Source organism: Pinus tabuliformis, chromosome 6 (assembly GCF_031772625.1).
Source record: "Pinus tabuliformis cultivar Carrire ecotype Pingquan chromosome 6, CPIR1, whole genome shotgun sequence".
In the NCBI taxonomy this organism is placed as follows: domain Eukaryota; kingdom Viridiplantae; phylum Streptophyta; class Pinopsida; order Pinales; family Pinaceae; genus Pinus; species Pinus tabuliformis.
Window position 1 is genome coordinate 877466448 of NC_142292.1, and position 24533 is coordinate 877490980.

At 35.7% G+C, this 24533-nt stretch overlaps 1 protein-coding gene across 1 annotated transcript in view; it reads left to right on the plus strand.

Moving 5' to 3' along the window:
* The window catches only part of LOC149261677 (agamous-like MADS-box protein MADS2), a 270101-nt gene that overhangs the window by 211001 nt on the left and 34567 nt on the right, over positions 1 to 24533 (plus strand). Inside the window, exon 2 of the mRNA XM_089370321.1 lies at positions 21870 to 21939. Coding sequence (XP_089226447.1) covers positions 21870 to 21939 — 70 coding nt within the window. The remainder of the gene's footprint in view (positions 1 to 21869; positions 21940 to 24533) is intronic.

Sequence of the window (24533 nt, forward strand, 5' to 3'; positions counted from 1 at the left end):
TTTACTGCTAGGAAAACTTTATACTTCTCTACCATACCTTTTCCATTAAATCTTTTAAGCACCCATTTTCTAGCAATATGTTTCTTTCCATTCAAAAACTCAACCAAATCCCAAGTATTGTTTTTGTGCAAGGTATCCATTTCTCCAACCATCCCATTGTTTCATAATTCACTACCTTATGAATCCATTGGCTCCCTAAATTTTTTATAACTATAGTTAGTAATATATGAAATTAAAATAGAATGAAAATCAAGTGAAGTATTCCTTTTTGTTTTTCTTCTTTCTCAAATCAACCTCCCCAATACTAAAGTTTGAATTTTCTCCTCTTCTATTTGTAATTTTTCTATTGACTTGAACTCTTCACCCTTCAATTTAGGCTCTTCCTTCTCTAGTTCTTCTTCCACTGGTTAGACTACTATTTTGGAGTTGTATTAACATCTCTATATACTACATATTGACTGTAAGCAACATCCTTTATTACTAGGTTCAAAGTTTATAACCCTTCATTCCATGTTATATCTACTAAGCATATTTTTTTAGCTTTATTATATAGATCACTCTTATTTTTCAATGAATCGATCGCATAAACATCACAACAATAACCTATAAATGTTTAAGAGATATATTTTTGTATCGTGTGCCTGATTTGAAGTTATTTCGAGGTAGGTGATTGATTTATGAAGTAACATATAATATACACTACCTTTTCCTAGAAATATTGTGATAGCCCTACATCACTTATGCATATGTCTTTCCCTTTACATTATTTTTTTCTTTTTTTGCCTATTTTGTTGAGGCATCCATGGAGTACTAGTTTTATTTAATATTCCACACTTCTTCAAAAATTTCTTGAACACAATTTTGTCAAACTCTCGACTCTTCTCTTGCCTCATCACCTTTATTTTTTTATCTTTCTAATTATTCATAAGGCCCCTAAACTATTTAGATTTATTGAAAGCATTAGACTTAGTTCAAACAAAATAGATATATGTGTTCATCAAGAACTCATTTATCAAATAACACATAGTATATAGTACCTTTTCCTAGAATTCTTGTGATAACCCTACACCACTTAGCATAATCCATTATGTTTTCATTATATTTTTGTCTTTGGCACATTTTTTTGAGGTGTCCATGGAGTATTATTTTTATTTTTTATTCCATAATTCTTACAAAATCCCTTGAACACATTTTTGTGAAACTCTCCACTATTATCTCGCCTCAACGCCTTTATTTTATTTTCTTATTAGTTTTGTATAAGACCCTTAAACTCTTTAAATTTATTGAAAACCATATATTTATCTCACATGAAACAGATCTATGTGTTTATAAAAAGTTCATCTATGATAGAAAAATACTACCCAAATTCACCTAGTGGTAGAATAAGCACATGTCCAAACACATTAGCATGTATCAATTCCAAGGTTCATTTTTTTTTATCACACTAGATGGGAATATTTGTAATTTTTTTTGTCATATATACAATATTTTTAGAAATATAAATCTAATGACAAATCAAATTTACTTTCAACCATAACTTTACCATGTAATGCTCAAAGGGCATTCTATCCAACTTGTAATAGTATTTGATGTCATAGAATTGAAGGTAATACGAGAGTCGTATCCTCTTCATTACTACCATGAATAAAAAAAAGAACCATTCCATTAATTATTAATAATTCTTCTCAGTAGATTATAAGAAGTTCCAATTTGAACTCCCCACATGCACACCAATTCTAGTCAAACCACCTTGTACATTTATTATTAAAAAACCACTCCTTCTAAGGAGTTATATGAAATGAAATACCCAAGTTGATCTAACATATATCATGATCTAAATTTTTACTTGTACATGTCAAGTAAACACCACCTCCATATTTTGTGGATATTATTGTTTCTCTAAAGGGGGAACCATTAGATCCTTGACTTTTTAAAACTTTCTTAGATCTACAATCTTTCTTATAATCTTTACCTTCAACACATTTCAAATATTTCCTTATAGGTTATCTTGAGGATTTGTATCACTAATCTCAATGTTGCAAATAGCCCTCCTAACTTTCACTAAAGCCTAATAAATCATCTAGAATAATGTTGTCAATATAATAGAAAGTTTTTAAGCACAATGGAAAACTAAGGAAATCTAGAAAAATCTAGCTAGAATTGTTTTTTTTTCTTTGGACACAAATGAAAAATGATTATAAAATATGTTCCGAGTCATATAAGATAAATAGGGGATTCATTACATTTTGATTTCTTCCATGGGATCTTCCGCTGAGGTACTCATTATATTCATGGGAGAAAAATCCCATTATCTTCTATAGATACTAGAATTGAATCTACCTACATGTTTACAAGAGTAAATTCATAGGTATTGCAAGCATAAGAGTATGCATAATATGTACATTACACTATTTGGAAATATTTTGGAGAAATGATTCCATGCAAAGTCAGGGACCTAAAGCCAAGTTAGCTTCTGCTTTTCATTCTTACATTTCTTTATTAGATTTATTGCCTCTTATGAGAGGAGGTTCCATTGCATTTGACGATAGGGTTTTTTCATTGTTACCTCTCGTGAATGCTTTTGTATGAGTTGCACTAATTTCTATAGCTTTCTGGTATAACTTTGGCATAAATTTCTTCATCTTCGCAAGATTGGAGGATGTCAATGCCAAATTTCTTCCTTCAAAATATCACTCTCAAACTGTAGAGATAACCCATGAAGGAGCTTATTATTCATTCTCCACTAGAACAACTTTGTTTCCCTAATCCTCATTTGGGGTTTCATCTAGAGGGGTATCTTTACCTTGTTCTGAATGTGGAAGAGCCTCAAAGGAATTTTGTTGAAGGAAGGTTCTAGCCCTGGCTCACCTTTAGCTAATTTCATTAGGGATACGACATTGTTTGGTTGATTTATTCATCCCTTTCATGATAGTTAGACACTAGCCTCTTTAGAAACAAGGGCTTTGTCCTATTTGTCTTCTTTTCATTGGTGGAATTTTTTGGCAAAGTGCACATCGGTATTACAATGGTTGCACATGGAAAGTGTCTACTCATAATTCAATTATTGTATATCGGTTGATTCTCCTATATTTAACATTCAGGCCTCTCGTAAACCTTCATTGAGGTTTATATGAACAAAAATGTTAGCATATGAAAATAGACCTATTTTTTGTTCTTTATCGGAATAGAGGCCAAGATTTTTTTCAATACCTTTTAGTGCATCATGCCCCCAATAATGATGAGGAAGGGATGGCATTCGAAGTCACACTTACACAACAATAATATCAAAATATGGTCATAAATATAGAGTTCATAGAGTGATAAAGAGGAATTTAGACCCCATGAAATATGATCATGATCTAAAAATAAATCTATTTCCATTCTATTGAGAAATAAAAAGACATAAAAGACCCTTCATACTACCAAGAATGTTACATGGAGTTGAAGTGTGGGGGATTGTTTTCCCATGATATAGGTTTGAACAACTCTTGGATTCAGACACAAGCCCATAAAGTTATTCACCACTACTTTTTATGAGAGAAGTAAGGCTCTCTTGCATGGATATGAAGGAGAGAGTTCAAGAGAGTTCAACCACATGGATCTCAGCTAATTTCTTCACAATTTTTGGTGGGGAGAACAAATTGCGCAATGTTTCTGAGCCTGTGCTAGGGCTCTGAAGACAACCTTTTCCTCCATGGCATGGTGAACAAATGTGTTACCCTATAATTGTAAATGAAATTGAGAAAAATATCTATGAATTAGTTGTCAGTTTATGGGGTATCGGTTAACTGAGACAGAGTTGTGAGGTTGTATATTATTAGAAAATCATCCAACCATTCATACAAAAAGATCCTTTATCTAGATCTATGACATCTCCTGCAATATAGGGTCGAATAGATTTACCTAGATCTAAAAAAATATGGTAGCTAGGGAAACCCTAGCCATGAAAATTCATATTCTACAAAGATCCATTTCATTCTTTTTCTATCTACAATCTAAAAAGAAACTAATGTTCTTTTGTGTCGAAATAGAGTTTAACTGCAGCGACAATTATTAAACACATAAACAATTAATTTTTTTAAGGGAACCTTTTTTAGATTCTTATTCCTTTATTTTTACGTCATTTTGCAAAAGTGACATCTAACAGGACAAATATATAATTTTTAAAAATATTATCATAACCAGTTATTAATAAAAAATTAACATATCTCACTAGAATAGCAAAGAATGTTGAGATTGTGAAAACAAGAAGGGAAATGGAGGAACAAAAATGATTTAGTATTTTGTAAATTTTAAGGGAAGTGGAATAACTTGTGGATTGCCTCATAGATCTATTTAAATGCTTATTATATTTTTTTTTTTTGCTAATGCAAGAGTCGAACCTTTCAATTCATTAATCATAAAATAAAGTACATATATTACATAAATACTTTCATGGTCGTTGACTATGGAGCTGTCCCAACAAAACTATTCCTAACCCCCTACCTCCAAAGTTTACCTATCTCAATAGAAAAAAACATAAGATTGGACTGATCTGAAAAGAACAGGACACATGGTTGTTTGCAAATAAAGGTAGCACGACCGCTCGGATTCACAAACATAGGAACAGTCCCTCGGAAAGAACTTTTCCCACGAAACCTAGCCTTCCTCAATAAACTTGACCCTTGAGCCTTACCATTTGATCCACCTGCTGTAGATCAAGTCGGACTAAAGAGCAGCTCGTTAATTTCCTCTAGTGTTTGCACGAGCAATCTAATCTGTTGAATCCCCATGAGCCATCCAACTATGGAGATTGAAATCGCACCAGCCCACATGCACAAGAGATAGCATGCGAAGAGGGCAGAAATCCCTCCGCCCCCACCACCATGTGGAGCTCAGAGAGTGACCAAACCCTTGGGCCCCATGAAACTGCTCGATGTATCCAGAGCATTGATTTACCTTGCGCCATGGGATGGCTGAGCAGAAAATCGCGCGCCCGAAGTCATCGACCTTTAGGGCGCGGGGAGAGTGGTTATTGGACCGGGCCCTCCACCACGTGTCATGCATTCTATGGCATTGCTACCAAAAATCTAAAATCAATTTTAACATGAAAGTTGTGTGATCGCTTCAAAACCCCCCAAAGGAAGTTTTGACTTTCGTCACTGAAAAATTAGGATGATGCGGAAGTTTTAGATGCTTCTTTCTTCAAGAAATCTAATCCGTTGAATCTCCATGTGCCATCTGACAGTGGAGATTGAAATCGCACCTGCCCACATGCACAGGTGATAGCATGCGATGAGGGCGGAAATCCCTCCGGCCCCGCTGCCATGTGGAGCTCAAAGAGTGACCAAATCCTTGGTCCCCACCAAACTGCTTGATGAATCCAGAGCATTGAATCACCTTGCACCATCGGACGGATGAGCAGAAAATCACGCGCCTGAAGTCATCGACCTTTAGGGCACGGGGAGAGTGGTTTTTGGACCGAGCCCTCCACCACGTGTCATGCTTTCTATGGCATCACTGCCAAAATTCTAAAACCACTTTTAACATGAAAGTTGTGTGATCACCTCGAAACCACTCAAAGGAAATTTTGACTTCCGTCACTAAAAGATTAGGATGAAGCGGAAGTTTTAGTTGCTGCTTTCTTTGGTTCGGGAAACTCTGTTGCCCGTCACTAAGAATAGTCCCGATCATGGTCCACTTTACCTCTAACCTTGGCTTACCTTCCATTGTGCGCCTTTTTGTCCCACTTGAAGTAGCCCTTTGACTGCTGACCATTACTGGTTGGGTTCTATCATTCTGCGTCTGTACTCTTCTTTGTCCTCCTCCGCCTAGTTATGGTAGAGTTTTTCAGGTTGCTTTGCGCCATTGTATTCCATCTCCTTAAGATTGCGCTGTCCTTGTAGCTAACACCTTGGTTGGCTAGAATGTCTACCAATTTGTTGGCCTTCCTCCTCACATGAATGAATCTGAGAGTGCGAAGTTCCTGTAGATGCACTTGAATTATCTGAAGAACCATAGTTAACCTCCAGTGTTTTGTGACCTTTTCCGGCCCTGTTCCATTACTGATTCTTTTGGCTACGTTTATCACTAACTCTGAATCCACTTCTATAATGACATTTTGGCAATTGCTCTATATCAAAAATTCTAAGCATTGTTCTAAAGCCATTAGTTCTGCCATGTTGTTAGTGGCTTTTCCTAAGTGACCATGGAAGAGGGAGATTATGCTACTTGTATCATCCCTTAAAACTCCCCCAAAACCAGCCTCCCCTGGGTTTCCTTTGGAAGCTCCATCAATGTTGTACTTTAAAAAACATTCAGGGGGGGGATGCCAGAATTCCTCCACCTTATCTCTCATGCTTGCTTTCCTGTCTAGACCTTGAGGAGTAAACCCCTGCATGTCTAACAACTGGAGGATTTTTAACTCTTCTACTGAGGGAGGATTTTTGGGGAGATTCCTAACCGTGGTGCCCACTGTCTCCTTAAGTTGTTTTACGATCAACTCCACCAGGCTAAGTGAGGCAGACTTAACCTCTTTGAATATTCTTTTGTTCCTTTCTTTCCACACATTCCAAATAATGAAACTCGGCAGGAGATCCCAGGCAGAGTTGAGAATTTCATTATCTGAAAAATTATTCCTCCAGTTGTTTAGAGTGTTGGCAATACTTTCTTTGTCTCTATTAGACTGTTTGAAGATGTTGGTAAAAAATTCCCATATCTTGTCGGTGAAAATACAACTGTTGAGAAGATGCTTTATAGTCTCCTCTTGGGTCTCACAGAGATGACATCTAGAGGGTCCCAGCATGCACCTTTTCTTAAGGTTGTCCCAGGTTAAAATTTTCCTGTGGTGAACTAACCACATGAATAGTTTGATTTTCATCCAGCCTTTATGCCTCCAAAGCTTCTACCAAGTTTTATTAGGAGCTTGGGGTTCTAGATCAAGGAGAAAACCTTTCGCTTCCTTGATATTAAAGTTTCCCTCTTTGTTGTTAACCAATCTCAGTTGGTCCTGCCCTTCCGTTACTAAAATTATTCTCTGATCCAGTAATCTCTTAAGGGACTCTGCTTTGCTGTTGAGGGTCCTATCCTCTCTGCCCTCATTTTTTCTCCAAATTCTCCACTTTCCTACATTATGTGGGTTCTCCCAAAAGTCTTTCACCTTTACTAGTACTTGAGTGTTAGTCTCTTGCTTGAGGCCTAAAAATTCTCCCTTCAGTAGATTAGGTTCCTGTTGCCATTTGTCCTCCCAGAAAAGTGCCAGATCTCCCTCTCTGATTTCCCAGAAACTATTTTTTTGAACCACTTCTCTGTTCTTCCAGGCCTTGTTCCATATGGGGGAGCCTTTTACTGTTCCTGTCATATGTATGATATCAGAATCCGGCCAGGCATTGGCATATTTCTCCTTCCAGATGCTTGCCCATTGAGCTTTAGGATCCTTAACCCGCTTCCACCAAAGTTTGGCTCCTAGAGCCTTGTTGAGATTCTCTAGGTTGTCCAAACCTAGGCCTCCTTGGTTCTTGGGTTTGCAGATCTTTTCCCATGAGACTAAAGCCCATTTTTTCCTTGTTTCCTCTTTGCCCCATAGAAAATCTCGTTGAATACTGCCAAATTGCTGCAAGACTCCTATTGGAGTTGGGAGGGCTGATAGCATGAAGATTGGGATAGCTTGGAGAAATTCTTTAGTAAGAACCAGTCTACTAGCTAAATTTAAAGATCTGTTTGTCCATTTCCCGAACTTGTCTTGCATTTTAGTTATTAATGGATCCCATATACTCTTGTGTCAGGGTTTAGCTGTAAGTGGAACTCCCAAATACTTAGAGGGAAGAGATTCTCTTTGAAAGCCTAACATTCTGGAGACATTTCTCTGGATGGCAATATGAGTGTTAAAGAAAAAGACTTTTGATTTGGTAAGGTTAACTTCCATACTTGTGGCTTTCGCGAAGTCATCCAAAATTTATTTGTAAGCAAGTGCTTCTTTGACTGTGGGAATTCCTTGTAACATGGTATCATCTACAAACTGTTGATGAGTCAGAACTTTCCCATTCTCCGTAAGTTGGAGTCCTTGAATTCTTCCCGTTACTCTTACATGCTTGATGGACCGCCCCAGCCCTTCCATCATGAGGATGAAGAGAAAAGGAGAGAGCGGATCTCCCTGTCTTAGACCCCTGGAAGGGAGAAAAAGCTCAGAAGGAGAGCCATTCACTAAAATTGAAAGTTGGATGAAGTTACAAGGGCCATGACCCATCTAACCCAATTATGATCAAAACCAAATGCTGTGAGCACTTTTTTGATGTATGTCCAATTCACTTTGTCAAATGCTTTGGCTGTGTCTAGTTGCATGATCATTCTCGCTCTCTTGTTGCAAGTTAATGAGTGAAACACCTCGTGAGCTTGAATTATGTTGTCCAGAATTTGTCTTCCTTCTACATACCCTGTTTGTTCCCCTGAGATAAGTGTGGGCAGCAGGGGTTTGAGTCTGTTGGCCACCACCTTGGAGATTATTTTGTAGACAACATTGCATAAGGCGATGGGTCTATATCTCTTAGGTGTTTGAGCATTATCCTGTTTTGGAATAAGGGCAATAAAGGATGTATTGAGAGCTTTCAAAATGGTCTTGTTCCTCCTGGAGTCTTCTACTATCTGTACAATATCCCTTTCAACAATATTCCAGCAGGCTTTGAAGAAATCCACATTAAATCCATCCGGACCTGGTGCCTTGCCATTTTGCATTTCCTTGAGGACCTCACTGATCTCCTTTTCAGTTATAGGTCTATTGAGATTACAATTATCCTCTCTGGATACTAGTTTAGGTATGTGTTTAATTAAATTATTGATGAAAGGTTCTCTTCCGGGAAAGTTTTCCTTGGTTATGTCCTGAAAATTCTTTACTAACATTGCTTCTATCTCCTCATGGGCTTGATGAATTTGGCCATTCTCATCCTTGATCGAAGATATTCTGTTGTGAGTTCTGTTCCCAATGGTAGATTTGTGTAAAAATTTAGTATTGCGTTCTCCTTCCTTTAGCCATAAAACTCTAGATTTTTGTTTCCAAAAAAATTCTTCTTGTTTACACAGCATTTCCCATTCTTGGTGATATTTCTCTGCTTGATCATTTTTGTCTTTGTCAAAGCCATTCTTGATCAAAGCTTGATTGAGCTCTAGGATTTTGATTTCCACACATTTTTTACTTGTGAAAATATTACCAAATTCCTTCTGGTTCCTTTCCTTTAGCTTATGCTTGATGTGTTTTAATCTTTTATGTAGCAAGAACATAGATGATCCCTGAATCTGCAGGTCTGTAGCCCACCATTTTCCAATGTTGCTGATGAAATCCGGGTGTGAAAGCCACATATTTTCAAATCTGAACGGTTTGTTTCTTGGGGTGCCAATGCCCTTAATCTCCATTTGAATCGGCCAGTGATCTGAGCCTCCAAGAGGAAGAATATCTGCTATTATTTCCTTGTCTAGAAGCATGAGCTCCTCAGATATCATGAATCTATCTAGCTTGGAAGCTACCTGGGAATCCCCTCCTCTTTTGTTGTTCCATGTGCAAAGACCATTGTTTGTCTCAATGTCCACCAGCTTCATGTTTTCTGAAAAACATTGGAAAGCTGAGGAATCATTGTTTAGAGCTCCTGTACCCCCTTTTTTCTCCAAGAGAGACCTAATCATGTTGAAATCACCTCCTATTCCCCACGGTAACCCTACAAATCTTCTCCAAAGATCCACTAAAGAATCGATAAACTTGATTTTGTCATCTAACCTTTGAGGGCCATACACATTCGTTATAAGAAATGTGTCCCTGTCTCCTACAGGCTGTATAACCACTCATAAATAATTCCTTTATGCCTCCGCATCAATAATACCTCTTTTTTGGGGATTCCAAAGGATGAGGATACCCCCTGCAGTATTTTCTGCTTTGACTTCTATAAACTCATATCGGCTGAGCCACCTACTATGGATTTGTCTTATCTTTTGAACAGAGCATTTCGTTTCTTGGACAAAAATTATATCCGGAGCTACCTATTTCATTCTATTATTCAACATTCTCTGTTTTCTTTTGCTTCCTAGACCTCTTACGTTCCAAGTTGTAAACTTCATAATTACAGATTGGTAAAGGAGTAACTAGTTAGATCTTTCATATTACCTGAGTCTATCATGAGCTTTCCACATTTCATTAAAAGCGTGTTCTACTTTTTTCTGCCACTTTTTTTCCTTGGGATTCTTGGAGCTAATTCTGGAGTTGATTTTACTGCTTTCATTCCATGATTTCCTGGTCTTTCAATGCTTTTATCTTCTACCAAGCTCTTTGCCTATGTTTTCCATAAGAATAACTGCTTTATTCGATTTCATTCTTCTTGTGGTATAGATTCTGCCCCACCCGTTGTTCCCTTTCTCAAGAACCCTTCTAGATCTAGGTTTTCTCTATCAAGAATCTCTTGTAACTCATTGTCTTCCATTTCCATCTCGCTCTGGGTCATTTCCTGATCCATATCCATCTTTGATTCACTTATCATGATCCCTTTCTGTTTTTCCTTTACCTACTCCTGATCCTGTTCTTCCTCCTTTTCCCGCTTAACATATCCATCCTTCATTACTTGATTTTCAACTGCTGTATCTTCCTCCTCTTCAAGAACATGGAACTGATTCGGCCTCCCTTTCTGGTCTTCTCTTGGGTGTTGATTTGGTCCCTTTTTGCCATTTTTTCCTTTGTGAGCTACCTTGTGAAATCCATCTGTTTCTATCATTGTGTTAGGTTTGCTTTTGTTCTCTACCTTGTTGAGTGGGCAGTCTCTAAGAAGGTTCTCGTGCTCATGACATTTTCAGCATCTAAATGGAATATGCTCATAGTCGACAGTCTACACCCATTCCTCATCATGAACCTCCAGTATGACCTCGTCCAGAAGTGCTCCAGATAGGTCCATCTCTACACAAATCCTGGAAAAGGAGGTATATTTACCCCTTCTTGTGGCTTCCGAAGTTTTTACATACCTCCCTAATTTATTGCCTATGGTTGTTAGTGATTCTATTTGCCAATAATCCAGAGGTAGTGCATAGAGTCTTACCCAAACCGGGACTGAGGTGAAGGTTTCCCGCTCCAGCATGAACTTCATCATCCATGACCGCATATAGAGCCCTACTGCTGCATAGAAGTAGGGTCCACCTTCAAACACTCTGTCTTTGTCCTCAATGTTTACAAACACCACAGTGAAAAAACCCTCGGATCCTAGATGAAGATCGATGCTTCCTTTAGGCTTCCAGTGGTATCTGATCCATGCTTGTAAAGCCTTTTCGGTGGGCCATAGTCCCATGAATTTGCATATGATTGCATAAGTCTGCATGTGCTCCCTGTGGGCCTACAGCTCTGGATTATTTAAGATTACTCTGGGAGTGATTTCAGCTTTGGGTTTGCATGGTCCCTTTTGTTTCCTATCTTTTGTTCTGTGGTTTTTGTCATTTTCCTCCTTGTCTTTTGTGCCATCATTCTCCTTCTTCTTGTTACTTTCTATTTCCTCTTCCCTATTTTTTCCCCCTTCCATCTTGTTACCTCTACCTAGTTCTGGGGGAGTCTTGCCCTTGTTAACCACTGCCTCTTTGAAGGAGGGAGTGGAGCTCCCTCCTCTACCACTGTCCATGGAGAAGATCGCCTGCAGAAACCCTCAACCACAGTCTTCCATTCTTCTGCTCTTTCTGCTCCTTAGAAACGTCGGTTCAGGTGCATCCTAAATTTCAGATTGCAAATGCTTATTATATTCACTAATCGATGCTAAAGAGAGTATTTTTGTCACAATTTTGATTTAAGCATTCTCTAATACTATACTATTTGAGAAATAAGGGATACCCACATAAGTTGAATACATTAATGTAATTACCCACATAGATAAATCAAAGATTAATGCATCAGTGTATACATGGTCAAAACTCTCCAAAATGGGAATAATCCATAACCCTAGCTAATGTGGCAGCGTGAGGAAAGATATTAAGTCAAAGAAAAAAAATTTACATGAGTATCTCTAAAAGGTTGATTAACAACAATTGACCCTCCATCTTATTTAAACAAATACCATCAAACAATGAGCATTAATCCATAAATCAAGAGATCATAGAACAATGTGCATTAATCCATGAATCACGTATCGTTAGTAGTAAGGAGAAGATGAACCAATGGATCATTTTATGTTTAAAACATAATCATCACAATTAGATTAGATAATTACAAAATTTCACTAATAAATACACTTTACTAAAATCCACATTCAACCAAGTTTAACATAACTAACTCCTAAATGTCTTAGTATCCTAATATCTACCTTAAAGATGAACTTGGGATAGGATTGAAGAATCTAAAAGGAAGCATTACATATCATCCCCCACCAGGACAACTTCTTAAATGACCAAAATAGCTTGAATTTTTTAAAACTTTCATTCTATAAGCATCTTTTTCAAAATTCCTACTACATGATCATTTATTCTATACTAGATCACATTGAGGATACATCCTAGAGAATCCTCCTAATAAAGTGCATGTTTAAATCAATGTGTATATTGAAATAGAGTTTCACTAACTATCTTGTGTCTAAATATCTTGATGTCTTCCCCTCAAGGGATATGATAGAGGAATTTACATAGAAAATATAATAGGAAAATGAAAAAAAAAAACATTGCTTACTATGAACCCCTTAATGGAACCTTCATGTACACCTAAAATATCTCAAAGCTTCGAAATCATGGATTCTATAAGATTCTTTGTAAAAATGTCTACAACTTTAATATCTAGAGTCTATTTTTAGCATTGTGTTATTAGTGCAATTTTGAGTTCCAAAATGTACTTCTTAGAGAAAATAATAAAATAGTAGTGAAAATTAATAAAATAACCATCAGGAATTTTCAAAATCATAGAAATAAAACTACTTTTTTCTATTGTAATTTCAACAACAAAGTGTCTCATTATAGCTTTCCTCATGTTTCATATGTAAGAAAGACATAGAATTAGATTTTGCATCCAATGATTACCCACTCTCAATACTTTTCATTATACCCACACTGAGAAAAAAAGATATGATCTAATGAAAAGTATGGAAAGTGGGTACTTGTTGGATGTAGAATCTAATTTTGTGTACAAGGAGTGCTCATATTTAAAATTTGGGTAAACTTATAAGGAGTTAAGTTGAAAATATAATTCAACAATATAATTTTCTTCTTTTTTCTTTCAAAAATATTTACCATTAAGGATGACATCATCACCTTCAATATTAGTTTAGTTTCTTAGAATATTTTCATTTTCATGCCAATTGTGTATCTCATAATCCCCCTAATCTAACCACCTATTTTTCAAATTCCAATACTATGCTTAAGAAACATATCCACATAGAGTGAACACCTTGTGTAGAAATTTTGAATAATATGACACTTATTCATAGAGATTATCCCGATTATACACTATTGCGGAATACATGCATAATACATAACCTCCTCTACGTTGATCATCAATTTAGCAGCATCAAAAACAATGAAAACAACAATCACATGCACACATTAACACAGTATGTAACCCGGGGAAAGCTTACAGCTGAAAACCCCACACTATCTGTATATTAATGATTGAGAACATGTAACAATACATAGTACAATACTCCTCACAAGTATCCAGCACTATCTCCACCTATTACACACAAAACTAGCTCAGATCCGAACAAGTCACAGGTTCAAATCTCCACAGCTGCTTTTCCTATCTCCACTGCACAATACCATGTGAAAATCACCCACACTGAAAATCACGTGAGCACAAGCTATTTCACTGGGCATATACTGCGCAATTCTCATGGGCATACTCAATCCATTGATTGTGCAAATCTCATGCACAACTGATAGTCACAACTCACCCTTTCACTTACCTCTAACACCTGTCTCTGTTGAACTGTCCATGCACTGAGTTAACTGATGTATTCTTCAGTTACTTTATGAGTTAATAATTAGTGAATTAATTAACAATCAATTCACACAACTCATCACTAGTGTATTCTCCAGTTAGACTGAATACAACTAGTTCAACTGAACACAACTCCATCAACTCCACATCCAACTCCACAGAACTCACATGCATGAGTTCTAACTGAAGTCCTCCATGCAATAGCTCAACTGACCCACAAAGAAAGTGTACTTCCTTCTGACAGCTACATGTGCCACATCTGTACCTCAAACTGAAGTGCCCCAAGACAATAAGATAATGTTTAGAGTCCAAATATTTCTAAGGGCTAATAATATTTGACTATTTCTATTTTTAGCCTGGCAGTCTAAAAATAGACTCTGATCACACCACTGTGAACCAAAAATAGAAGTACATCTCTTTTTCCCAACATGACCAATCATTCATAAACAACATCCTGCAACTCATAGACCATGATCCATATGTCTAAAAATAGACATAATCTAAAAATAGACTTTGCACCAAAAATAGCCTGCGGGCCCACTTAGTGAAGGCGACTCCTTTCCACTAAGCTCCATCCTCTTGTTGCATTCTCAACACTCCCTCTCAACAAGATATGGATTATCAACAACCCCTATCCTGCCTCGGTGGTATTCGAATTCGCTCTTGGTGAGCGCCTTCATCAAGATATCAGCATCCTGAACCTCCGTTGGAATGTATGAAAGTAACATGACTCTCCGTTGCACACAATCTCTGATATGATGGTACCTGATGTCAATGTGCTTAGATCTGTCATGAAATACAGGATTAGCCATGAGTTTAATGCAACTCTGGTTGTCACAGTAAATCACAGTAGGCTCCAAGTAAGAACCGAACAAACTGACCAGGATCTTCCTCATCCATATAGCCTCACATGCAGCCAAACTTGCTGCCATATACTCGGCCTCTGCTGAACTGAGTGCCACGGATCTCTGCTTCCTACCGTACCAAGAAACTGCTGTCGAGCCGATACTGAACACCCCTCCTGATGTGCTCTTCTTGTCCGTTGGGCTCCCTGCCCAATCTGCATCCGTGAAGCCACATAGCTTCACCTCATCCTCCTGTCTGTACCACAATCCATATCCTGATGTGCCTCTCAAATAACGCAATACATGCTTACCTGCCTTCCAGAAGAGCTTGGTTGGCTTAACCATAGCTTGTGAAAGCTGGTTAACAACATAGCATATATCGGGTCGTGTATTGACTAGATACATAAGCGACCCCACCAACTGTCGATAAACAGTGGCATCCACTTCTTCTGTTGAAGTGGCATCCTCCTTCCTCCAACCTCCAGGAAGAGGAGTATCAACAGGCTTGCAGCCATGCATGTTGAACTTCTCCAGTATCTCCTAAGCATACTTACCCTAAGAAACAAATAGTCCATCACTGTGCTGCCAGATTTCCAATCCCAGGAAATAATGAAGGAGGCCCAAGTCCTTCATCTCAAACTCCTTAGCAATATCATCCTTGCATGAAAGTATCGACAGCTCATCACCTGTTAGAATCAAATCATCTACATAAAGTACAATGATAAGCAACTTACCCTCCACCAAAATCTGGTATAGGTTTGGATCCGCCTCACTCTTGGAGAATCCAAGTCCGGTGAAATAACTGTCTATCTGTGTGTACCAAGCATGTGGTGCTTGTTTCAACCCATACAGCAGTCTCTTGAGCCTGCACACATGTGACTCACTGCTAAATATCTCGAAACCTTTGGGCTGCTCTATGTACACCTCCTCCTCAATGACTCCATTGAGGAATGCAGTCTTCACATCCATCTGATGAATGTGCCATCCCATCTGCACTGAGAGAGAAAGAATCGCCCGTATGGAAGAATACCTTGCGACAGATGCAAAGGTTTCCTCATAATCGATCCCCTCTATCTGTGAAAAGCCTCTGGCAACAAATCTTGCCTTGTACTTCTCCACACTCCCGTCAGCTGCCTGATTAACTTTGTAGATCCATCTCGAACCCACCACTGATTTCCCTTTCGGTCTCGGGACAATCTCCCATGCACTGTTTCTAACAATCGAATCATACTCTTCCACCATGGCGTCTACCCATGCGAGATCCTCCACAGCTTCCTCGAAAGAGGATGGCTCAGTCACAACACATTTGCTCACAAGAGCCATGTATCCAGTGTACCAATCAGGTGACTGTCTCTTCTTGCGTTGGGCTATAGGTGGTCCTACAACTTTCTCTGCATCTTGAGCTAGTCACTCAGCTTCTGTCAAGTGCTTTCGCCCTCTGATGGTTGGCACTGCATGAGTGGTCTCTTCCACTCCATGAACTTCGTCCTGTGGCTGATCCACATCCTAAAGCTCATCTTTAGGAACTAATAGCTCCTCATCTGCATGCAAGTGTGGCTCCCTCTCAAGCGAACACTTCATGGCTTTCTCCTCCTGAAATTTTATATCCCGTCGCACAAAAGTTTTACCACTGTCTGGCAAATACACACGATAGTTGTGGGGCGTATCAGTGTACCCCACAAATATCCCAACCTCTGCGGTTAGCTCCAACTTCTTCCTGGCATCCTTCGTCACATGCATGTAAACGTTAGCACCAAAAATCCTCAAATGAGAAATATCAGGCCTCTTACCAGAATAAGCCTCATCGGGTCTACTCATGCCAAGTATCCTGTGAGGACAACGGTTCTGCACATAAACTGTTGTATTGCATGCTTCCGCTCACAAGTGAAGGGGTAGGCCTTGATCGTGCAACATCACTCGAGCAACACCCACGATCGTTCTATTCTTCCGCTCAGCAACCCCGTTCTGTTGTGGGTTATGGGGAGCTATGAGCTCTCTTCGAATCCCTTCTGCACTGCAAAATTCCTTGAACTCGCCAAAGATGTATTCACCACCATTATCGCTCCTAAGAGCCTTCACCTTATTCCCCAACTCCTTCTCGACCAGTGCTTTGAGCTCACAGAGCTTTGAGTATGTCTCGCTCTTCTTCTGCATGAAGAAGATCTAGCACTTACGAGAGAAATCATCAACAAAGATCACATAATACCTATGTTTTGCTGTCGAAGCTACTGAGAAAGGTCCACACTCGTCTGTGTGAATTCTCTCAAGGATTGTCGTGGCGTGACTATCCTTCTCGTGAAAGGTGGCTTTCACAAACTTTCCCAAAGTACACCCCTTGCACTGATCTGACTGCGCAAGAGTGCCTTTAGGAAACCTTGTAGTGATCTACTGCAGTATCTTCAAGGCTCCAGGGTGAAGGTGACCCAATCTCCTGTGCCACAACTCGCCATCATCCCGGCTCACCAATCCTTCTGCCTTGCATGCCATTGCTGCATAGCCATCTACATGCAACTGATAAAGGTTCCTCACTCGAACCCCTATCTTCCGGGTTTCTCCAGTTGTCTTGCTATGTAGGAAAGCCTTTCCCTCGCTGAAAACAACATCATATCCCTTGTCTTCTAACATCGCCACAGAGATAAGATTCTTCTTCAATCCTGGAACATGCATCACTTCCTTCAATACAAAGGGTTTACCAGACTCCCTCTCAAAGGAAATGGTACCGATACCGATTGCACTGTATCTACCATCATCGCCCATCTCGATGTGCACTCCAAGATATTTCTCCTCTAGATCAGAAAACAAATCTCGATATCCTATCATATGAAAAGACACACCACTGTACAAGAACCACACCGATCCCATCACACTTGAAACCAAGCATGTGATCAATGAAAAATCATGCTCAAACTGCGAGGCTAGAGCCTCTCCTGCTGCAGATCCAACAGCTTGCTTGTTCTTCTTCTTCTGCAGACAATTTGTGGCATAGTGTCTGTGTTGGTGATAGTGAAAACACTTCACCTTGGACATGTCCTGCTTCTTGCCTTTTGCACCAGAATGAGAAGCTTTGTTGCTCTTCCCCTTCTTTGCTTTGGCAGCCAAAGTGCAATTTTCTTCATCATGTCCCTTTGATGAAGATCCGTCCCTGGTATTCCGCCTGATCTCCTCTTGCACAAGATCCGACCAAAGTCTCTCCCATCCTGGCAATTTCTCCCAACCATTGACAGAGTCTTGATAGGAATGCCAACTCTTCGGAGGACCAAGGAGAGCCAAGCTCACCAAGTCCTCATCATCGACAGTCACCCCCACACTTCCCAACTCATCTCGACACTGAGTGAACTTCGTGAGATACTTGGGTATACTATCGCCCTTCTCACATTTGATGTTTCTAAGTTTATCCTTGAGCGCCAACTTCCTTTGATCACTCTTGCTTTGGAATAGATCTGTCAATGCTTTCCATGTCAAGTATGGAGAAGCCTTTCCATGCAAGCTGGGCATAATGTGATCCTTCACGCCCTCCAACAGAATCCTTCGACACTTTGCTGTCTTCTTTTGCCAAGCCTCAACGAGAGAAGCATCAGTAGGCTTTGGGACATCAACCTCTATGAACTCCTTCAGCCCATTATTATCTAACACCGCCTCCATCCTGTCCTTCCATGCAACATAGTTCGAGCTGCCCTCAAGAGCATACTCCAATCGCAATCTGTTGAAAGAGATTTCAACTTTGACACCAAGAAAACACTGCTGCAAATTCGAATTCCACCAGCTCCAAACTCAACCGCCTTTGATCTAAGGTTCGTGAGAACAAAGTATTTCTCGTATAGAGATTCACTGTATGGGCATTCACCAGATATCTCACCTTCCAAAGGAAGGATGAATCCAGACGTTACCTGGCCCGATTACAGACTTTGCCTGAAGAAATAAGATGTAAACACTTTCTGAATAATAGATCTGATGATCAACAGCTCTGATACCATGTAGAAATTTTGAATAATATGACACTTATTCACAGAGATTATCCCAATTATACACTATTGCGGAATACATGCATAATACATAACCTCCTCTACGTTGATCATCAATTTAACAGCATAAAAAACAATGAAAACATCAATCGCATGCACACATTAACACAATATGTAACCCGGGGAAAGCTTACAGCTGAAAACCCCACACTATCTGTATATTAATGATTGAGAACATGTAACAATACATAGTACAATACTCCTCAAAAGTATCCAGCACTATCTCCACCTGTTACACACAAAACTAGCTCAGATCCGAACAAGTCACAGGTTCAAATCTCCACAGCTGCTTTGCCTGCCTCCACTGCACAATACCATGTGAAAATCACCCACAATGAAAATCACGTGAGCACAAGCTATTTCACTGGGCATATACGGCGCAATTCTCATGGGTATACTCAATCCATTGATTGTGCAAATCTCATGCACAACTAACAGTCACAACTCACCCTTTCACTTGCCTCTAACACCTGTCTCTGTTGAACTGTCCATGCACTGAGTTAACTGATGTATTCTTCAGTTACTTTCAGTTAATAATTAGTGAATTAATTAACAATCAATTCACACAACTCATCACTAGTGTATTCTCTAGTTAGACTGAATACAACTAGTTCAACTGAACACAACTCCATCAACTCCACATAACTCACATGCATGAGTTCTAACTGAAGTCCTCCATGCAATAGCTCAACTGACCCACAAAGAAAGCGTACTTCCTTCTGACAGCTGCATGTGCCACATCTGTAGCTCAAACTGAAGTGCTCCAAGAGAATAAGATAATGTTTAGAGTCCAAATATTACTAAGGGCTAATAATATTTGACTGTTTCTATTTTTAGCCTGGCAGTCTAAAAATAGACTCTGATCACACCGCTGTGAACCAAAAATAGAAGTCCATCTATTTTTCCCAACATGACCAATCATCCATAAACAACATCCTACAACTCATAGACCATGATCCACATGTCTAAAAATAGACATAGTCTACAAATAGACTTTGCACCAAAAATAGCCTGCGGGCCCACTTAGTGAAGGCGACTCCTTTCCACTAAGCTCCATCATCTTGTTGCATTCTAAACACCTTGAAGTATCCACTTACAAAAATATCTCAAGTATTATTATACGAGAGTATACTCGCACTTAAAACTCTCAAATAGGAAAATAATCCATGACCTTAGAGAATATGGTTGCTTAAAAAAATATTAAATTTAAAATGAAATAATTTACATATGCATGTCTCAACAATTAATCTTCAATAAATCATCCTCCATTCTCTTTAAATAAAATTCATAAAAAAAAAAATAGTATTAACTCACAAAGTGTTTTTAATATAAAAAAAAATTAAATCTATTTATATCTATAAAATAATCATAACCATAAAATTATAAAATTACATAACTACAAAACCACAGTACAAAAATCATACTTTATCTAAAAATATATTAACCAAACTAACCTTAACTAACATTACAATTCCAAACTATATTAACAAATATCGATCAATTCTCTATGTATCTTACTAGAAAGATATTATTTTGAGCAATCTTTCACATCTTTTTGTGAAAGCATAGTGTAGAATATATGTTCAAAACAATATTTTAATTAAAGACACAATAAATGCTTACTTCATTTAGGAGTAAATACCAAGATCGAGAAAATATTGTTGCACTGTTAAATGATACTAGGTTTATTTGGATAGCCATGTCTTGCCATATTTTGAATTTAAACGTGTTTGCAAAGGAAGAATTTATGGTTGTCTCACAAGAAGGAATGTTCTTAGTGATATGATTTAGTATGCTAAATGTTTCTCAATGTATTTGGAGAAGGAAAAATATTAATTAGGTTTAAGGAAAAAGGTTTTATCTCTAATAATTTATTATTTTTATTTATTTATTTATTTAAGATAGTTTAATTTGTTTTAATGGAAAATAAAAGAAGAAATGAAATTTTTATTATTTTATTTTGAAAAAAAAAAATATAATATTAAATTAATATTAGTATTTTTGGACACATTCACATAATTTAAATGTTTGATTGGGCCTAGAGTATGTTAAAATTGTTTTTCTTAAGAGCTTGTTTTTTAGGATGTAAGGAACTATGTTAATGACTCATGACCTAGAGGCAGCTTGTAAGAGTGAAAGTGTGCAGCTTATGAACTACTAGTTGGTAATTCTAGGTAGTGTCGTTTTCCTTGAATAACAATGAGGGTTATCCTTCCTTCATGGATAGCAGCCATTGATGGTTGCCCTTAGCGATGATTTGACAACTAAGTTATGATAGGAACCAACTAAGTTATGATAAGTTTTCTCACTGTTTATTAAAAAGAATTAACCTAAATGATATTAAATAAATATAGATAAACATAACACATTGATGCAAGCAAGAAAAACAAGTATGGCAACATGGTTGACCATAATTCAATTCTTAAGGTTTAAAGTCACTTATAAAACTAAAAATCCTTTTAATAATGCAATAATTACAAATCGTTTTTTATAAAATACAAATAAATTAATAAATTTAATTAAAACCCATAAAAAAAAAACCATTTTTTTATTAAATCTTACTTATGCATGTAATATATGTAATAAAAGAAACCTCTCAAATCACATTTTCTTTTAAATATTAATACTTTTATCAACATAATAAATTTAGACTCTTTTTAATACTTTCAATGGAGTTAAAAAATGAATATTCACTCTGATAAATATTACTTAATATTACTTAAATTAGTTCACGATCAAATAGTTATTAGATTGTTAATTTTGTTTGGATTGTAAATTTTGTGAGGGTGAGAAATTTTTTTAAGAAACTTGATTGGGGGAGTGTTTGATGTAGTTATTTGATAGTTGATATAAATTCAAGATCATCAAAAACTTTTTAGATATCCAAAATCCTGAAACTTAACAACTATAATTTAAATTTCCAAAAATTTTAACTAAAATTCTTATAAAAATTTTCATTATTTTCTAAACAATATTGTGAACTAGTTAATATATTCTTGTTTTATAAAAGTGAATAAAGTACTAATATTAAAAAGTTCAAGGATTTCCCGTTATTCTCCGGATAGAAATTGAAATTGTTTATGTTTTGTGCAGTATGACAAAGATACTAGAAAGACATCGGAAGTGTTCCACTTTGGTAGAAGATATCAGCAAAGATCCACAGGTGATGCGCATGTCTCTCTAATACTTGCTCAGATTCATAATCGGAATTTTTATAAATTTTTTTAATTAGTTTGTGATTTAAATTTTTTGAATACTATTTATAAATTTTTCTATTTATAAAAAGTTCTTATATTTTGTTTTTAAGAAATGCGTTTAAATATATATTGGCGATCAAGTATTTCACAATTGCTCGAAAAAGATTATCAAAAATAAACTAAAAATAAATTTAATGAATATAAAATTATTATAAATAAATTTAAATAATATGTAATTTATTGATTATGTTAATATGTAAATTTATTTTAGAATTGGATTTTCAGAATTATCCATAATTATTAGATTAATGCGAATGGTTTAACCTCTATAAAATATTTTAGAATAATTTTGATATTAAATATAAATCAAAATAGATTTATTTTAAAAGTAGTTATGGGATTTTATAGTTTTAAGCATCAACAAATCTCATATGAAATGAGTTATCCATTTTTAGACATGTGATACTGAAATCCATAATATTTACCAATGGTATCATAAATAAATCTATTTATAAACTAAAAATCTCCATACTAAATTGGAAAGAGTGAATCTCCATACTTAATCTTGTTACATATTTTTTTTAGATGTATATATTTTTAAGTTATACATTAATTATTTTTATCATTAAAACTAATAATTATTATTTTAAATAAAGTTATAATTTAGTTAATTTTTATGAAGCTTTTAATTTAAAAATATATTATAAAGTATTTTTATCATTATTATTTATTGCTATTTACTATTACTTATCACTCATTTAATTTATCTAATATCAGTAATATTATTATTATATATAAATAATTAATTTATATAATTATAAAATTAAATTTTTATAAGAAAAATTATATAACTTCCAATTAATCTTTCAAAAAATATTAATGTTAGATTAATGTTCATACTAATTTTGTGAGGATTGTCATTATGCTAGTGAACGATTTAATTGTTTCTCACTCTGTAGAGATATAAATTGTTTCACTTTGCGGAAATATAAAGTTGATTAAGTTTATTGTAATTATTTAGTTATTATTTAATAATAAACTTTTTATTTTTGTTATACATAAAATAGAGAGAACCAAACTAATTCAATGATAATATAACAAAAAAATTATATAGGTCTACCCTCATTCTATATATAATATTCTATATAATTATATAGATATTGTTAGTATTATTGTTATTCTAAATAATATAGATATTATTAGTATGATTGTTATTGGGATATATTTCCACTGCTATAATGATAGTTCTTAGATTTGATCGTCCGCGAGCTTTATTCAGATTACCTTAATGAATTTTTTATTTTGGATTATATATATATTTATATAATATTGTTATTTATAAATTATTAATTTATATGTTTATCAAAATTTGATTTTATACAAAAAGATTTAAAAAAAATTAGTTATTCTTTTCTTAACCGGAAAATATTAATTTTAATATTTAATTATTTTGAAAATTTGTAAAAAGTATTTATGATGGTATTCAATCATTTATGTGAAATTCAATCATTTAATGGTTTTTGAGTGTAGAAATATAAAATCAATTTTGTTTATATATATATCCCATAGTTTTATAAGTATAATTAATAAAATCTAATAATAATATAACATAATTAATAAAATCTAATAATAATATAACAAAAAAAACCAAATTATACACCTTTTGTATGTGCATAAGTTTTGATATTTCTTAAAACTTTGTATAGATTACACGGTATATATGATATAGTTTTAACAAAATTACTTCAATATTATATATATATATATATATATATATATATATATATATATATATATTTAATTAATAAACGAAATGGTCATTTTATGGTATTTTTTTCCACATATTTTATCTAAAATATTGTAGAAAATTTTAACAACTAAAAGTTTAATATATTTAATATGTAAAATAAAAAACTTTAAATATTTAAGATTTAACTCAAAATAGTTATGGTCATTTTCCTTTTTAATTTAATTAATTAAAGAAATGTCATATGGAATGAGCTATAGGTTTTGGAAGCATTTGGTAATGATAAGCCATAGTATTAGCCAATGGTATTGTAACAAAAACTATCTATAAATATGGTAATTTGCAGGAATCTCCATGGTTAAGAATCATGGAGTAAATTTTATGTTATTTATCATGAATTCGAGACTATAGGCATTTACCAACCATTTTGTTTATGTGATTATAGTAGTAACATAGGGCTTCAAAAGTTTTAATTCAATTATCAATAATTATTATGTAGGTGGTAGTGATTTATGGTAAAGGGTTATTATATAAATTTAGGTATAAATTCGTTAAAGTCCTCATCCCTAATTAATATTTAATATTTTGGTTCAAAGCTAACCGTTATAATCTAACAGTGAAATTATCATCTCTTTCCATTTCTAACACTATTTATTCGGTTGCCAAGATTTGACTCGACATCTTGTCGTGATGATGAATCACAATGGTTGGTTCGAAAGACGTTGACAAAATACTCTGGATGTGATTAGTACTGAAAGATGTCCGAACAAAAAAACATATCTTATATGAACACAAGTTAAAGATTTTGGACCA